The sequence below is a fragment of the Candoia aspera genome, chromosome 10, assembly GCF_035149785.1.
Source record: "Candoia aspera isolate rCanAsp1 chromosome 10, rCanAsp1.hap2, whole genome shotgun sequence".
Lineage (NCBI taxonomy): Eukaryota > Metazoa > Chordata > Lepidosauria > Squamata > Boidae > Candoia > Candoia aspera.
Window position 1 is genome coordinate 16,949,178 of NC_086162.1, and position 17,858 is coordinate 16,967,035.

The 17,858-nt window shown below is 41.5% G+C and overlaps 2 protein-coding genes across 2 annotated transcripts in view; both read right to left on the reverse strand.

Moving 5' to 3' along the window:
* The window catches only part of LOC134503551 (synaptophysin-like protein 1), a 258,926-nt gene that overhangs the window by 135,244 nt on the left and 105,824 nt on the right, over positions 1 to 17,858 (reverse strand). The window lies entirely within an intron of this gene.
* On the reverse strand, positions 1,345 to 17,639 carry IL20RB (interleukin 20 receptor subunit beta). The gene is made up of 7 exons (XM_063312362.1): positions 17,010 to 17,639; positions 14,888 to 15,014; positions 11,086 to 11,276; positions 7,896 to 8,020; positions 5,015 to 5,165; positions 3,707 to 3,852; positions 1,345 to 2,317 (listed from the first exon to the last, which is right to left on the reverse strand). The coding sequence occupies exons 1-7, from the start codon at positions 17,065 to 17,067 to the stop codon at positions 2,189 to 2,191; spliced, it is 927 nt and encodes a 308-aa protein (XP_063168432.1). The 5' UTR covers positions 17,068 to 17,639; the 3' UTR covers positions 1,345 to 2,188.

The following is a 17,858-nucleotide window of genomic DNA, read 5'->3' on the forward strand; positions in this document are numbered from 1 at the left end:
GATTTTGTACATCTGTTTTAGTAAATTCCATTTAATTCAGTGGGACTCACTTCCTGGTAATGAAATTAAAGCCAACATTATACATTCTTGCCTGAATTAACAGGTGTATGTTACAGTGTAAAGAGGGCACAAATCAGTCAGATTTATGTTACCATTACCACAAGTTGCTGTAAATCCATTGCAAGTAACAAATACATACTTGTGGACTATTTTGTATATATTTAAATCTGGTCTAAATTTCAAATTGTGAATCATAAATCACATATTGTAATTCAGTTCTGTTACCGCAGACCACTGCTACTGAAGCAAACAGCAATGTTCATAGCAGTTCTAACATTTCCATTTTCTTAATGACAGACATAACTGCCTACGGTTGAAAGGAAAATCTGATCTATGGGGGGAAAAAAAAAGATCAGCTACAATTTCTAACTGTCCCACTCAACCTTCCTTGAAACTACTGTAACCAGTTGCCTTTTTTTTTTAATAGATGAAGACTGTCATTTAAGAGCTGCATGAGAGGCTGAGGTTTTCTTGGTGCAGTTTTTTCCTGCATGCAGAGTCAGTGACACAAAATGCTGGGCTGATTAAGATTCTGCTTTTTGTGCGCTTGTTAAAGGTACAGGCAGATATGTAAGGGAAAAATTTAGCAATTCTAAAAGGATCTTTTGACATGACTATACAATCTGGTTTTGCTAGAGTTGTTGTAGTATATATTTTGCATAGGTTCATCTCATGCTAAGTCATAAGCTATCTACAAGTCACAATAAGCCAAAACTAAACAAGCCACATTATGGCGTAGTGTGAAATGTGAACCAAGCTACTCAACCTATCTGAATTTGCTAGAGCTTAGTGCTCCCTCCCAGCCCCATAATCACAATTTTGCATTACATGATGTCTTCCCACACATTTGTTTGCAGCCATAGCAAATTTTAGGAGTGATCAGGCTGTAAAATACAGCTAGACAGCTAGACATGTGACTGTTTTATGGCTGATGTAAGAAATATACAAAGGTTTACACCAATTCTGAGCCTGTGAACTGAACTTAAAAGTCACATGTACAACCACATAGTAAATAAAAGCTCTGTTCAGTATTTTAAATACATTGTTAAGCATTTCAGTGCTTGCAGTTAAAAAGCACAAGCAGAGAAAAACTTTTTTCATGTAAAATCTGGTCCAGGAATAGAAAGCTTCCAAACTTTGAATTCCAGTTCTGCGGTTAAGCACTGCAACTTGTGGGAAACAGCCAAGTTTTGCTCAGTTAGATTCAGCAGTTGGAAATTGATAGCTATCTAGTAACCTGGAAAAGGAAGAAATTGCTCCAAAATACAGCCAGCAAGCCAGCCATGAGTTGATGTGTTCTGTATTTGATTCTAGAACTCATACATGAAAAAAGGACCTTTTCTTAGTGAGCTGACTTGCAGCCATACATGGAATGACAATATTACAATGAATAGTTAGAGTAGGTCACAGTGTCTAGGAATGATTATGGACTGAGCCTTCCTTTGAACAATTGATTTCTCTCTGAACAACCCCCTGAAGCTCAATCCAAACTTCTGAGTTTCAGGCTCTTGTTGATTGCCTTTCTGTATCAGTGGAGATCTAGTGGAAATCTAGATCACCATTACTTTCTGAATACTTGAGGGCCTGGGGCTAAAGCCCACAAGGATGATAATAAATAATCCCATAAAGACCCATTTCATGCAACTTGCTTTCTTACAGAGGAGTGTACTCTACTACTAAGAATACTTCCCAGTATTTCTCCCCGTTCCTCCTCGCTTGCAGGCATGATCTGCAAAACTGACTTGGACTTACGCCTCTGCCCAATATTACCTTTCTAAGGAACCAACAAAAATATAGTGGAATGGAATCAGCTCAAGATCCTTAAATCCCAATTAAACAGACAGTAGTACAGTAAGCGGTTGTGAAGATGGTCTGTTTTCTTTTTACTCCGCAGCTTGGCTACACTTCTCTGTCAAGTAAGGGCAGAGAAGTCAACTCCAATCTTCCTCTAAAATGTTGGGTACAGGCAGCACAGGCTGGTGGAACTTCTCCCTTATACCAAACGTATTTTGGTTCCCCTCTTGGTGCAATCTGTCCTCAACAGAAAACCTGCATGTGCCTGAGGAGAGGTCAAGAAGAAGGGCAAGACTGGTAATCTCAGTTTGCCATTCGTGTCTTCAGAGTGATATTAAAGAGTTTCATGGATCCAAAAATGAAGCAGAATCTCTTCAGAAGGCAACACTTGTACTGATTCATCACATTTCTCCATCTCTTCTCCCTTGTCCTTTAGTATCTTAGTAGGTGAGGCTGTTAGCTTCTAGAAGAGAAAAAGTAAGCTAAGTGGAGCAAAACACCTAGAAACATCCCTTCTACTGCAGAAGTCTACGCCTACAGAGAAGATGTACCTAACATTCTAAAAAAAAAAAAATACAATACCACAACCTTCCCCAAGATGTTATACTTGAGAAGTATTACATTACAATTTCCAGAATTCTCAGCCAAAAATTCTGGAAATCTTTGTCCAAAAGATATGGAGAAAGCCAACTTGGGCAAAGCTGAAATATAGAACTATACATGTTCTCTCCCAAGTGCTATTCTGCATATGTCACTCTAAATTCTTGTAATTTGTCTTCTGATGCCTAGCATCAATTGCCCCATTAATATAGCCACCCATATTATAGCCTGGACTGGAATGATACAAGTAAGGTGCCTATGAAATGAAACTTTGGATACATTTTCAGGAGAACAGGACAATACAAGACCTTCATAGAAAAAACATAGGCTATAAATGCTAATAACAGAATTCTTAGAAAACCTCAGTAAACGAAGGAAAACAATATACCATTGAGAAATAATTGTTCACATTCTTCCTCCAACTAAGGAGCAGGGATGAACTGCAATAAGCAATAAACATTTGCCTGTAGGTTCTTAATGCAATAGGCAGTATAGCTTCTCCAGGATAGCAGTATTAAGTACACATCCAGACAGCTGGTTTAACAAGCTTTCCTCCAGTCTGTGAAATGACATAATTTTCTCAGTCTCACCAGCTGATTTCTATTATGCCTCCTTAAGAGGCCAGTGACTAATGCTGTCCTGACAATTTTAATGTGGAGACAAGTTAAGGAAAGTGATTGGCAGGAAAGATCTCCACCCATTGTTCTTCCTCCTAATGTGGGGTGGGGCTGGAGTCAGAACTTGATTGATGGGGGGTGGGGGCTTTCCACCTTCACTGGGAAACCCCCACTCACCACGCAGATCAAGCACTGCTGTCCCCACTCACCCCATGGATGGTTCACAGATTACCCCTCTGTCCATCAGAACCCTGGTGCCCGATCCCACCTGCTGCCCCAGATAAAATGGCTATTGAGAGAAGTTGCCAAGTGTGATTAGAGGAGGGGGGGGTACCCACAGCAGCCAAAAACAGGAAATAGGAGCTGGTCGTATTCCATCAACTGGTGGCTGCTGAACTGCCACAGGTCGTGCATACAGTATAGCAAGGCTTGTGTCAGGAGATGGAAGACTGCATTTCAGCACTGGATAGAATAAATATGAAACGGGATGGTCTCAGCTTTGTGCTGGGAATTAGACGAAAGTCGTGTCTTGAAGACATGTCTTTAAAGCAAAGTAGCAAGGCATCTCTGAGGCAACGTCAGAAGGACAGGCGGGTGAGCCCAGAAGCACAGAAAAAACACTGAACAGAGCTTACCAAAGTGTCTGGAAGGACCTCATCTGGGCAGAAGGAATACTGGCAGATCCGGCATGTTTTCCAAGCAAGGAAAGGCAGGACCAAAACAGCCACAAAAAAAATAACCAGGAAGAGTGGGGCAAAGCTCAACAGTATGGCTTTGCCATCTAAGGCAAAAGGAAATGCTCATTAATATCTCAGTGAAGGCTTTGCGCTGAAAATATTTAGAAACCGAATAGGTGCATTTTGCAGTTAGTGTTCTCAGTGGCTTTTGAGCATTCTCCAAATTGTTTTTAAACTGGGCAAGTTTCTTCTGCATGTATCTCTTGGACATGTGTTATTAGCAAACTTTTCCCAGATCAATCTGTCCAATAAGGAATGTCTGTTCACTGAGAAATCGTCTGGATAGCCTCAGAGAGAAAATTTTAGGTCACACAAGAGATAACAAAGAGATATTACTGAGTCAGCTGGGTTATTCTTAACTAGAGGTCTTGGGGCAGAAGCTGGGCAACTGTTTGCTAAGATGCTCTAGTTGTGAATTTCCTACCTTGAACAGGTAGGACTAGATAACCATGAAGGCCACATTCAAGTCTATAATTCCATCGTTTATCTGAAGGAGCCTATAAACTCCCCACCAACTTTACAACTGGATCTACTAAACCCAACCGTTGTTTTGCAAACCATAATTGATGGCTGTCTAACAAACCAAATGTAGTTCATTCAGTAAACCATGATTAAACAAACATATGTTAGCAAATGGATGGCCTGGGGTCTTCAATTTGTTTTTGTGTCTTGCCCAGGGGACCAGGTAGCTGACAAGCAACAGTGTAGTATTATTGGAAAGGGTGGCTGCAACATGTTTTGCCCTTTTTCCCATTTAAGAAAGTTGTTTGGAGGGAATTGAGATATGTAAATCACTGATTTTGCCCCTTGGGTCCCACAAAAGGGGGAAGGGTGGACTAAATTGGGGAGCAAAATGGGGTTTTAAGGGGTGCAATGGACTCTTTAAGGCCTTGTGAGGCTTGATACAATAATAATACACCAATTTTACCCTTTAAACTCCCTCCCATTCCCCTACCTGCCAAGGTTCAAATCTTTTGGCTCTGCTCCCTCTGGAGCAGTGTTTCAACCTTGGCCACTGGAAGATGTGTGGACTTCAACTCTCAGAATTCCCCAGTCAGCACTTTTGGCTGGGGAATTCTGGGAGTTGAAGTCCACACATCTTCCAGTGGCCAAGGTTGAGAAACACTGCTCTGGAGAGTCCATACGATCCACAGCTTAGCAAAATCTGCAAACCCAGCCCATACATTTTATCCACCTTGTTCTCACCTTCTGGCATCACGCACTGCACCTCACTGAAATTGCTGCTCCTGTTGATAGCCTCGACGTAGGTCTGAGCTTTAACACAATATTCAGCTCCAGCCTCCATGGTTTCCAGGTGCACCGTGGTGGTGCTTTCTCTCACCACTTTGCGGTAAACCTACTTGTGCAAAATATGGAGTGAAAAGCAAATCCAGGCTGAAGGGAATTTCCACATATTAGGTTAAATAATCTGTTTAACTAGATTGGTTTGCCCTTCCCCAGACACCTGTGGCTAAACAAGAAAAACAACCCCATTTTATCTGTGCAGGATGTCACCAAAATCTAAAGGAAAGGCAAGTGGTTTTGAATTTCAGGTACTTAGCACACTGCACTGTGTTTATATATTTTGATTTTCAGATTCAACCTGGAAGCTTGGAACAATAACAAGGAGTGAGGCAAATACACACTGGAATGTTTGTAGGCAAATTCAGGTCACAAAACTGCTGCATGCCACTTAGGTCTGCTGGCCAATTAAGCAGTTCTGGGAAGTTAAATCATTCCGTACTGCAACATACTGCTTTATTGATTTGCAATTTGCAATCAGTAAAACAGTTAAAAGAAACAAAGGTGCAGACTACAACCAAAGATTGATACTCACAGAGGAACGACACACGAAAACAAAAGGACAAGCCTAAACACATACAAAAAATGCAGCCTATCAAAAATGTTTTAGCACCACACTGAAATGCCAATAAAGAAGGGAACCAACAGGGCTTTCTAAAGTAGGCAGTTCCACAACTTGGGTGTTTGGCAAGGATCACTGCTGCTAATTGTCACGGCCATCCCTCCCACCAAATCATTTCTTTCTTGTTCAGCATTACAAACAGCACCAAGTAGCTGGTTCTAGTTTGTCTTTAGATCTCCTAGAATCCTCCAAATTTAGCATTCCTTCAGGGCATTATGAGAAATTAAAAGCACAGCTGGACTCTCTTCTGAGAATACCATGCAAACATGGTCAATAGGACTCAAAGAGAGAGAAGCTGTGCATCAGAGGCTTCTTTGATCAGGCAATCCAGCAAACCTTGGGCATTGAAAGTAAAAAGGCCTTTTTCTGCATTTCAACTAATAAAAACTCCAATTACGTAGAAGTCCTTATATTTATGCACCGTTGTTTTTCTTTGATGGCTCAGTGGCTTCTAACTCCTTGTGTCCTGATGGATGTCAGTTTGCCAGGATGGTCTATCAGTATCTGCTTCTTTGAGTTCCTCTGAGACCCTGTTTGTGTTATCACTGATACTACAGGTAGTCCTCGACTTATGACCATTCATTTGGTGACTGTTCAAAGTTACGACAGTGCTGAAAAAAGTGACTTACAACTGGTTCTTGCACTTATGACCGTCGCAGCATCCCTGTGGTCATGTGATCAAAATTCAGGTGTTTGGCAACCAGCTCGCACTTACAATGGTTGCAGCATTCCAGGGCCACATGATCGCCATTTGCAACCTTCCCTGCCGGCTTCCGACAAGCAAAGTCAATGGGGGAAGCCAGATCCACTTAACGACTGTGGTGATTTGCTTAAAAACTGCAGCAAAAAAAGGCAGTAAAATCAGTCGTGACTCACTTAACAACCACCTCGCTTAGCAATGAAAGTTCCACTCCCAATTTTGGTCATAAGTCCAAGACTACCTGCATCTAGTTATGTTGTCTTCTATTGTCTTTTTCTTAATTGCCTTTGATTTTTCCAAACACCAGGCTCTTCTCTAATGACTCTCGCCTTTGCATCTTACACCCAAAATATCTAACATTCAGCTTCCTTATTAATGCTTCCCAGGAGCTGCATGGTTTTACTTTATGTGATGTTTCATTATTTGTTCTTCCTGCAGTCTAAGATAGGCTTAACAATTTTCTTCAGCCCCACAATTCAAAGGTATACATTTTTCTTCAGCCTTTTTAATGGTCCAGCTTTCACAGCCATATGTTACAACTGGGAAAACCCTGGCTGGACTATGCATACTTTCATTGTCAGTGTGTGTTAGCTTATTATTAATATTTTTATTCCACTAAGGAAATATACAACAAATGGAAAAAAAATCAAGACACTGCAATTGCAGTGGGATTCAAAAGCAAGTTTGGATAATGGTTGCAATAGGTGAACATGCTCATGTTTCCAAACAGGATGGCTGAATTGCCACATGCAGGAGCCAAAATGATCCCATGCTTCTACAGGCAACAGTAAATGACAGGAAACCATGAAGAAGGGAGGATGAGTCACTGCAGTGCTATGCTATTAACTATGTTCAGAGTTTCTGTCAGAGCCTCAGGATGGCCCAGTGATTCAACCTCGCCCAGTAAAGGAACTTTTCTACCTTTCAACCCATCCAAATGAACATTTGCAGATCAGAAACAAGATCAGGACTTACCATAGGCTACTATATGCACAAAGATGGAAAGATTTGGCATGACCCACCATGGAGGAATGGTTGGTGAAAATGACAGAACTTGCTGAGATGGATAAACTGACTTCTTTGATTAGAGAAAGGACAATATCTACGTTTATTGGCAACTGGAAACCCCTTATGGACTTTTGCGTAAAATGGAAAAAAAATGAACTTGTGATTTATGGCTTTGATGGTTAGACAGGCTAGATTACAGAAAGAAGAGAGTCACGATGTGACTTTAGAGAGAGAGGTTAAAATATAATTGTACTTATAACTGCTGTGAAGAAGATCAGAAGCCACTTCTTTCTATCCTTCTCTTTTTTCCTACTTCTACTTTTTTTTCTTGTTGCACTTTTAGCTTTTCCTGTTATTTCTCTCTTTCCTTTTTGTTTTCTCTGTTCCATTTTAGTTCTTGTTGTTGCTGTTAAAACTTTCAATAATAAATATAAATATAAATAAAAAGAACTTACTGTAGGCTCTGGGCCCTTCTCCCAGTAAAGTATCCAGAATTCAAACACAGGCCCTAGATGCTCTAATTCTGCAAGCAAGTGATATCCATCAGCAATGACAGTCAATATTGGCGGAATGAGGGATGCTGTTAAAAAAAGAAAAGGGATTCATATTCAGGATGTGGCAGTCTTAATTAATTAATTAGTACAATTTATCTAACTGCCTGAAACTGGAAGGACCCTAGGTGGTTTACAGAAACTAGATGTTACAAAGAAGATACAAATCAAGATTTAAATCATGGTAAAATACAGTACTACTGTAAAAAGTACAAAATTAAGAAGTGGCATCAGAATGTATTATTTATATATTTGAATGGTCACATCTCCTCCTTCACCTGAAAGCTTTCTAGGCTGACAATTTATTTATTTTATTAATCCCATATTTTTCTTTTGGCTACCTACTGAGAGTGACTTTGGGTGGTATGCCAACGAGAAACATAAAAGGTCAGTACAATAGTCAAAACTGTAAAAAAAGAAAAGATGGCCAAACAGGGAGACAACAGACAATAACCGAAAAACTACCCCGCCCATGGGCCCACCCACAACATACCTAAGCTCAGCACCTGGGGAAACAGCAAGGTCTTTTAAAGTTTGCCAAAAGAGAGCAGGGTCAGAGTTGTTTGGATCTCTGGGAGGATACTGTTCTGGTTCCATCTGGGAGAATATGATCCTATTTAGAACTAAGAATGGAAAGTCCCCAGAAACGAGAGGCCCATAAACCCAGAGATGCTAGGCCTGGTTAGGGTTGTGCCTAAGCTTGTTTCTCTTCATCCAGAACCTCAATGCCAACAGAAACTGGGACAAGCCTTTGACTGCATCACTTAGTCAATCAGGGGTCTAGATATACAACTAAGTATCAGGGCACACAGATGATACCACACATCCTGGGTTGTTTGAATGTCATATTTGCCCCCAGGTGCCTTCTGCAGTAGTAAATACTCTGGTTACTTGCGCTCTGGTTCTAGCTAGACAAGGTAACTGCAATGGCACTTTATGTGGGATGGAGGTGGGCCCACAAGGCCCTCTTTGCTGCTGAAAAGCCACAACGGTTTCCTGCAATTTTGAGTTGAGAAACTCATGAAAATTGTATTGTTAAGTTCTAAAACAGCTGTATAATAATAATAATAATAATAAAGCAAAACAAAAAACAAAACACCAAGCCCTCTACAATCAGCCCAGTCTATATATGTAAACCTACTTTGCGGCTCTCAGCTGCCACCACTGCCGCCCCTTCCTGCCCCAAATTGGTTCGGTGTGGTGCTTTGCCACCAAAACATTGTGTCAATGTTGCCTTTGAATATAGTTCAGAAATTTCAGCTAGTGGATCCAAACGCTATCGGGGCAACTCTTGAGATCAGATTGCACTTATTCTAAACCACTGCAATGGCAAGTGATTCACTCTGATTCAATCCAAAGCGTGAGCTTTGCGTTTTAGAGCTTGGAAACAAATTTACAGGGGAAAAAAAAACTGGACCAGTATGAACCTGCCTGAGCATTAAGATCTACAACAAGGGCTTTACTCCCTTGCTCAGAGTTACAGGCAGCCAGGCTAGCATATTTAAGAACCTTTGCAGTGCTGGTGCCTTCCTTGTGGGATTGCTTCCTGTATGGTCCATATTAGTCTTTTCCTCTTTCCACGGAGTAGACGGGCTCTTATATGTATTATTTCAGATGCCTTTTCATTAAAGAGAGTTCTTGGTCTGTTATGCTGATTTAACTTTTCTGATTTATTGTTCCCAAGCACTCCCCTGAATCGGAATGTGAATGGTGGCTTAGAAAGGTCGCATTACGTCCGACTGAGGAAGACTGAATCATCAGGACTGCAACTAGGGAGGGGCAAGCAGGGCATGTGCCCCAGGCGCCATGCTGGGGGATGTCAAAATAAGCGCTGGGGGGGGCGCCAAAATGGGTGCGGAATCCATGTTTGCCCCGGGTGACACAGACCCTAGTTGCGGGCCTGTGAATCATAACCCTAATACAAGTTTCAGGCCTCATCTCCAGTCAGGAAGGCAGCCACACAATCCTGCCCCTCCCGATGCAGCTGCTTTAAATAGTTGCAGACAAGTGCTATGCTGATGACCCTGCACACACCAAAGATTTGTTTTTGTCCTGCATCCAAAATAATGCACAGTCCTACTGTGTTCCCCATAAGCAACCTATAATCTTATATACATGTTTACCTGGGAACAAGCTGCACTGAATCTAGTGAGATTCATTTCTGAGCATTCATGCAGAAGAGTTTACTTGTTTACTTCACAGAAGGCATGTAGAGAAAAGTTTAGGCCCTTGAGTATTTAGGAAGTATCTTTTTTGCTGGCTGTATCACTGTTAACTTTGGCCCCTTCAAAACTGCAATGTGCCTTTAGGCCTTTCCCTGAATTGGGCTGTAAAAAGTTGTCTACCCTTGCTATAAACATAAATAAATATTTATTTTGAGATAATTGAAAATTGGATGCATATGAAAACAACACTTAGGGCTAGAGACAAAATATAGGCTAGGGCAGTGAGAAAGAAACACACACACACACACATACTCTATTGCTGTGGGAGACACATTGAAATAATCAGATTATATCAGATTCTGAAATGTTGAGCACTATAGACCCACACTTATCACCCTGGTAAGAATGGTTTGACAGAACCCTCAACAAAGCATCTACTCCATTCACAACTCATCTGCTGGCAGAGGTGTCCGCATGGTAGGGTCAGAAAAGTCAGGAAGACGCCTGCAATGGTGTGATTGAAGCTTCACCTTTTTTATGTGTGTTGCACATAAAAAAACAGGTAGAGCTTCAATCACACCGTCATGGCCACTATCTTGACTTTTCCAACCATGCCCTGTGGGCACCCCTCTCTGGTGGCAATGGTAGATTATTTTGAGCTGCTATTTTGAATGTCAACAATACCCTGGAAGGGTAACATGCTTTTGGTCATTGTGGGAAATGTTAAAGAGCAGTTCAGAATGGCTGTTGCAGAACATACATCAGCGTGGTGGTCCTTCTCTGGGAGGTAGCATCCTAGCAGCTGTCCCATGGTGCCAGGTGTTGAGGCTAGGCCTGATTTCAACAAAACAAGGCTCAAAACTGGGCTCATTCAGACAGGTGCTGGCTTGTGAGATTTCCTAACAGGGAACACGAACAGGTGGACTTACTTGTTATACGATTGAAGAAGCTATTGAGAGTGGCCCACGGGGAGACCTGTGTCCCCATAGATGCTCTAACACGGAGATTATATGGCACTGTAGCAGATATGTCTTCTGTGATATCACACTGAGTAACACTAACATCTGTACATTCTGCAATGGGAATCCAGCTGTCATTGGCATAGTCTCTCTCATATTCCCTAGACACATTTAGAAAAAAGCCAGCAATGTCAACTTCTTTGCAGAAAACATTGGACCATCATCACATTGCCTCAAAAAAAGCCGAGTCATCTGATTTGGTGACATGCGAATATAATAAATAAAATAGCAATGGCCAGCTCATAAGCAAGACTATTTCCTTGGTAGCCTGCTTAAAATTTGTAACTGCAATGCAGCTCTGAGATAAGGTATCTCTGGACTCATGTTCTAAAGTTCAAAACTGGACAGATCAACAGATGAGTGGATCATGTGCAGCCAACCAGCAAGATCTGATTCAGAACTGTTAACACTACAACAATCTTTAGGCTGATAGAATACCTAATCCTTGACAGGTGAGGCTGGCCCAAAGGGAAATAAATACAGTAACTCCCGTTTCCTGAACCACCATATTGCTTTCGGCTTGTATCTTGTAACTGGCTCCAGCTGGTGGATCTAATGGAAGAAGAAGGAACTCATGGCTTTCCAGATGTTTTTTTTAAAAAATATTTTTACTTGTGAGCCATCCAGAGTTGCTGGGAGTTGGGCAGCACACAAATTAAAGAAGGCAGGCAGGCAGGCAAGCTGAATTACAATTCCCAGATTTCCTCACTATTGACTACAGCTAGCTAGAGCCGCCGCAAGTTCTTATTTTACTACATCTGGAAGGCCACCGGATGCGCACCTTTCAGCTAGAAGTTTTATTTATTATTATTACCGTCATTATTTAGTAAAAAAGAAGCCTAAAGTTTAATCCACACACATACTCAGCGTATGATTGGGTTCCTGCAAGGTTGTGCAACTAGTAACCCTTCCAAACCGATTAAAAAGAATTGCTTTGGACCATGGATGAGTGAGCTCCGCTGCTCATTAAAGCTTCTCTTACAGGTTGTCTTTTGAGGGACTTCCATATAAGCCTGAAAAAGAAAACCTGCAGCTGCTTTCAGAGTCACAGGAACTTTAATTTAGCAACCAGAGTCCCCTTTTCTGGGGAGATGGGAGGCGATGGAAATTCGAAATATATACAAACAAACAAACTTAAAAAAAACAATTCCATTTTATTTTGACAGATGTTTTAAAGCACTGCCAAGAAAAAAAGGAGGAAAAAGAAAGGAAGAGATGTACAAGCTGTGCAAGATGAGCAAGGTATTTCAAAGTAACATTAGATTAATACTATATACAGGTATAGGATGATCTTGACTGCTACTGAAATAAATTCAGTGATTCATAACTAGCAAAAGTAGCCAATAGATGAGAATGAATCAACTTTTTAAAGCAGCTGCATCTTATTTCAGGCTCATGCAGGAGCCTGAAAAATGAGATCTGTTTTAAAAATAGTGTAGAAGTACTGTGCTTGTATGAGGTTCAAAATACTTTTTCCAAATCATTTTCAAAGAATGCACAGCTCTTGTTCCCACGTCATACCAAGCCACAGTTTATTTAATCAAAATCTAGGGAGTAAGCCACAATCGTTTGGGTTCATGCTTTGCCCTAGGAGGTGAAAGATGGTGACAGAGCAACACATCCTTGCTGAGCTCTGCACTGATTCCTGACTCGATGGTATTTTAATACTAGAGCAGTTACTCCCTTGCAAATATGAGAAGCACAAAGAGATTAAGAAATAGCCTTGAAATTTTCCAAGACAACCCAAGATTGACAAGTTCTATATTGCATTAAATCACTGATCATGGTTTATAATTTGCAAAAGCCAGATTCTCATACCCTAAGCTAATGTTAAACAAATTATATGTCAGTTTAGCATAATATGTATTCATATATAACAGTGTATGTTCACACCAATCTTTCTAAATTTGCCTGTTTTCTTCTCATCCTCTTCCTTCTATCCTCTAGTGTATTTTCCCAGTTTTGTGCCTGAGAGGTTAAATTCAAAAGGAATTCACTTTGTCCTAAAGATGTAATTGACAAAAAGCTCATCCACCCACTTTTCTTGCCCTGGAATGGAGATGGGCTGTTTACTGTTGAGGACATGGCAACATGTCCTCCAGGATGGAAGGAAAGCATATTGCTGTGGATGGCCCAAAGTACCTCCAAGTGATGATGATCTAACTGTGCTTTCACATGCTCCATGGTTACTTTGGTTGTTCATGTCACAGAGGAAAGCAGAACGTAAAGACTGTGGGTGAATCTCCCTTCAGGATACAAGCATTCCTTCATTCCCAACCAGCAACCACACATCTGTTATAAAGTGATGAAGGCCAAAGGCACACGAATCTGGCAGGAGATGCAGGTCCAACCACGCATGCGCTAATTTGTTGCAATACCATTGCATACCTAGCTTGTCTATACATGCAACAGAATGCCATGGCAAAGTTTTGAGGCGGGAGAAGAGATTTCATCAGACAGCAAATGGAACATTCTAAATGCGATTCTTAAACTCCTTGGAAGTAGAAAACAAGATTAATAGATAGGGACCTGGTTTAGAATTTTATCCCAGGTGGTTTTGTCATTGCAGTTTGCGGGCAAAAGGAAGGGGTATCACTCTCCAGCAGCCTAAAGTGATACAGTCTACTGTTATTTCAGGATTTTACCACCTTATATTGCTGCATTTGTATCCTGATTAGGGGAAATTTTGAAGGAGCTCAACTTTTGGAACAAGTCAACCCATCCTCCATGCACACAGGGATACTTCGTCCAATCTTGTATAAAAATTTGCCTTGCACTTTCTAAGAAGCTGTCTTCAGTCAAAAAGACTCCTGTTTTTCTATCTTATTTTCAGGGTGCTTGAGAATTTCTTTCCAATTTCTCTCAGTGCATTTTTTCTGAACTTACTCCATCGGTGGAAGTGACAGAGGATGCTACTACTGGTTTTGTGTTACACATTTTTCCATCCTTCCCAGCTGCCTGTCCTTCCTAATGCAAAAATGCCCAATGGAAAAAGTTACCTCACCCTGACAGCCTTCCTAGTAGGACGGCCTGCTGGATCAGATTAAAAGCTTAACTAGTCAACATTCTTTTTTGAACCATGGTCAATTCAATGACTATGGAAAAGCAAAGCAGTACATAAGGACTGGCATATAAGACTTCTTAAAAATATAGATGGAGGACACAATAAAGTCAGCATTACGTGATCAAGGGGCAACATGGGGTGCCAGGCCATTTGGGTGTTGGTGTAAACTGTCAGTGAAGAAAGGGCCTAAGTCTATATTCCTTTACTGAAACCTTTTTTAAAGTTGGCGGCCCTCCACCATATCTCATGGAACTAAATTTCACTGATTAACTTTGTACCGCGTATTTCCTTTTACTTCTCTTGAATGTCCTACTAGACACCATCTAGTATGAGAAGAAACGGAGAATAATTCAACCTATTCATGTTCTTCACAGCATACATAGTTCCATAAACCTTGTAGTGTTTCCTACTCAGTACAATAGTTGCTTAACCCTTGTACTGAGTATAGCAAAAAGTTAGAGGTTTCCCTGATCTAGTAATCCAGATTTGTTGAACTGCGAATTCTAATACTCCCAGCTGGTATAATCAGTAGTATCTTAGTCCAACATATTTGGTTGGCGTGAGTTGAAGAAGTCCAGGAGCATATATTTAGCATCAGTCACACTGACTTATCAATAGGCAACCAGTATTCAAGTTGAGAGAACTTACCCTTGAAACTCGACCGAATATTTTATGACCTCGCCAGGCACAATCTCTGTAACTGGGCTCCAAAGCAGAAAGTGCTTCATATTGGTGGACAGAATTGTAATATTCTGAGGGGCTGCCAGTAACGCAGCTTGATGTAGGGATCACCAAAGTGACATACCAAGAGAGAAAACCAGAAGTTATCTCACAGATTAGGGATGTTGAGGTTTTTATTATGAAATCAAACCAAATATTACAATCAATGACCAGATGTAGGTGTAATTATTAGCACTAACTCCTTGGAAGAGTTTACTAGTTAAGCTTAAAGTCTATACTAACTTACCTAGGAGTAAGCATCATAGGATTCAGTGGGATTTACTTCTTAGCAGACATACCCCAGATGGTGCTTTTAATAAAACTGAACTCAAATTAAATGGTATGTATACAGTATTTGTTTTACAAGATGCAGGTTAGGGGGGGGGGGAAAGACTCTTATCAGATCTTGAAACGGAACCCTGGTTGAGAAACCCTGGTCTAAGTCCAAAAATGTAATATGCAAAGCCAGTCACATTATTCTAGTATATGGGAGAGGAAACAGACAATTTGTGCTCCTCATTCTTGGCAATAAGAAGAATATCAACAATAATAAACTGCAAATAACATTGTGCTGCTCTTTTATGAAATCAGAAACATGCTGCCTCTTGACAGCTGTCTTTTTTCTACCTAATACTAGGGACAGTCTAAGTCTTCGGCATATGTGGTTGTTGCTGAGAAGAATTCGCCTCTGAAATCATTCCAGCCCCACTATTCAGGCAGACTCCAATGGCCAGATTGGTCAGTGGGGTCCAGTCTCCTAAACCAGTCTGCTGCCCACAAATATAGTGGAAGGGGTCATTCCACGATTTGTTTAAAAACTATTTCAAATTCCTGCACCTTCACATTAAAGAGGTCAGTTTCATTCTTTATTTTTAGTTTAAGAACACGGTTCACGCCTATATCCAGGCCTACCCATGAAACAAATATAATAATTTGGTAACTTCGGGCCTCTCTTTGAGCCTGAATGGGCAGGGGTTCCCCAAGGCCTGAAAAATATTTCAAGGGTTCCTCCAGGGTGAAAAGGTGGAGAAAGGCTGACTTAGAGAAAGCAGTCTCGTTTATTATTTATTTATTAATTGAGGCCACCCAGCTCCAAAATGACTCTGGGCAGCCTTGGGTTGACGCTTCCAGACTGAATCCAGCATCAAACACTACACACAAGCTGAACTATAATTTTCCTTAATCCCACTGTATCCTCTCTTTCCTGCACCAGAACCACAACCTGCCCAATGTTTTAATGTGTCCCACCTCACCACAGATACTACAATACAAGCCTCGTTCTCAGTCGCTGCTATGTTATACATGAAGACTAAGTCCTGTCATTTTCTCCCTAGCTGTTGGCAGAGTGAGTCTAGATTTAAACATACCTAGCATAAACAGGGCCACAACAAGGGTCTGTGTCACCCGGGGCAAACATGGATTCCACGCATTTTGGCGCCCCCCCAGCGCTCATTTTGGTGCCCCCACAGCGCGGCACCGGGGGCACATGCCCCACTTGCTCCCCCCTAGTTGCGGCCCTGAGCATAAACCTGCTGAAATTAACACAGTGTATATTCATCAGTCTGTATCACCCTATCAATTTATCAGGTTGCTCTTTCCTTTGGTAAAATAAACAATCCTACTTGAGTGACACCTTAGAAATACCTCTTTCTAAACATTAAGATGTAGCAGCTTTACATGATAATAATTTTGTCCAAAGGATTTCCATATTGAAAAAAAAAACAGCATCAGCTAAAAGGTTTTCCTCTTCCCTAAATCAGGTTGCTGAAAAAATGAACGTTTGGGGGGAACCCCAGGAAGGGATTTGTTTTGTGAAAGGACCTGTAAACTCCCATTAGGAAAACTGAATCAGCATTAACTGAATTGGCATTGCCTGTTCCTTGTGCCCAGTTTCTACTGAACCCAGCTACTTAGCTCCATCTGTTGAACTTCTGCACCTCTAATCAAAAATAACTTCTGTTGCTCTAAATCCATACTCCTAGAAATATTACTTTATACATTCACTTGGCATTAAGGGTCTGAACTGGGCTCATAGTTACTTTTCACATACCTGAAGTGAAAAATGGCATCCAAGAAAAGCAGATCATCAAGCAGAAGCATATGGCCATTTCCCTACAGTTTAAGGACCTTGCCAAGGTATAACCAGATCCGGCATTTTCTGCTCCTGGGCCAGGAGCAACTCCATACTCAAGAGGAAGGGCTGTTTGATGTGGACTACACAGTCCCCTTCGTGGACCCCACGAGGTATCAGCTGCTACTGAAGGTATCTAGGCAATGGCAGCAGCTACTGTCGCTCCTCTTCCATGTTCATCTGCGTTGCTTGGAAAGGTGTGGCTAGAGTTAATTAGGGTTCAATAATAGGTTTGGGCAATTTCATTCTGGCATTTTCCTACAGGTTATGCAACTGACCTCGTGAGAGAGAGGGAAGAGAAGCCTTGGCAGTCTAGGCCTGATGATGGTGCAATCAACAACCTGGGGGGAAACTGACTTAAGAGTAGCTGAGGTTCTCCAGCTTCTGGAGCAAAAGTTTTTATTTCCAAGGGTGTTGGGAAATGCCAACCCTTTAATATGTTTTTGTTCAGCTCTACCCAGGGACAATCTCTGTCATGTCTTCCATGACAAGACCCCACACCCTAAAAGGCCCACACCCTCCTGCTACTCTTACATAGGTTTCTCCCAGTTTAATCGTCCTTTCCATTACACTTGATGACAGGCTTATGGGCTGAATTGCAAAGAGGAGGTCGGGGTTGCCGTCTGTGGATCTGCGCGCCCCATCTGCGGCGGCCATTTGTATCTACACTGTTATGAAAACGAAAGACGCCCTAAAAACGCCCCTAGAAGACTGGGCTTGCTTCCGAAAGCGAGCTTTCCACGCGTACAGGGAACGGGGTGGCTGCAG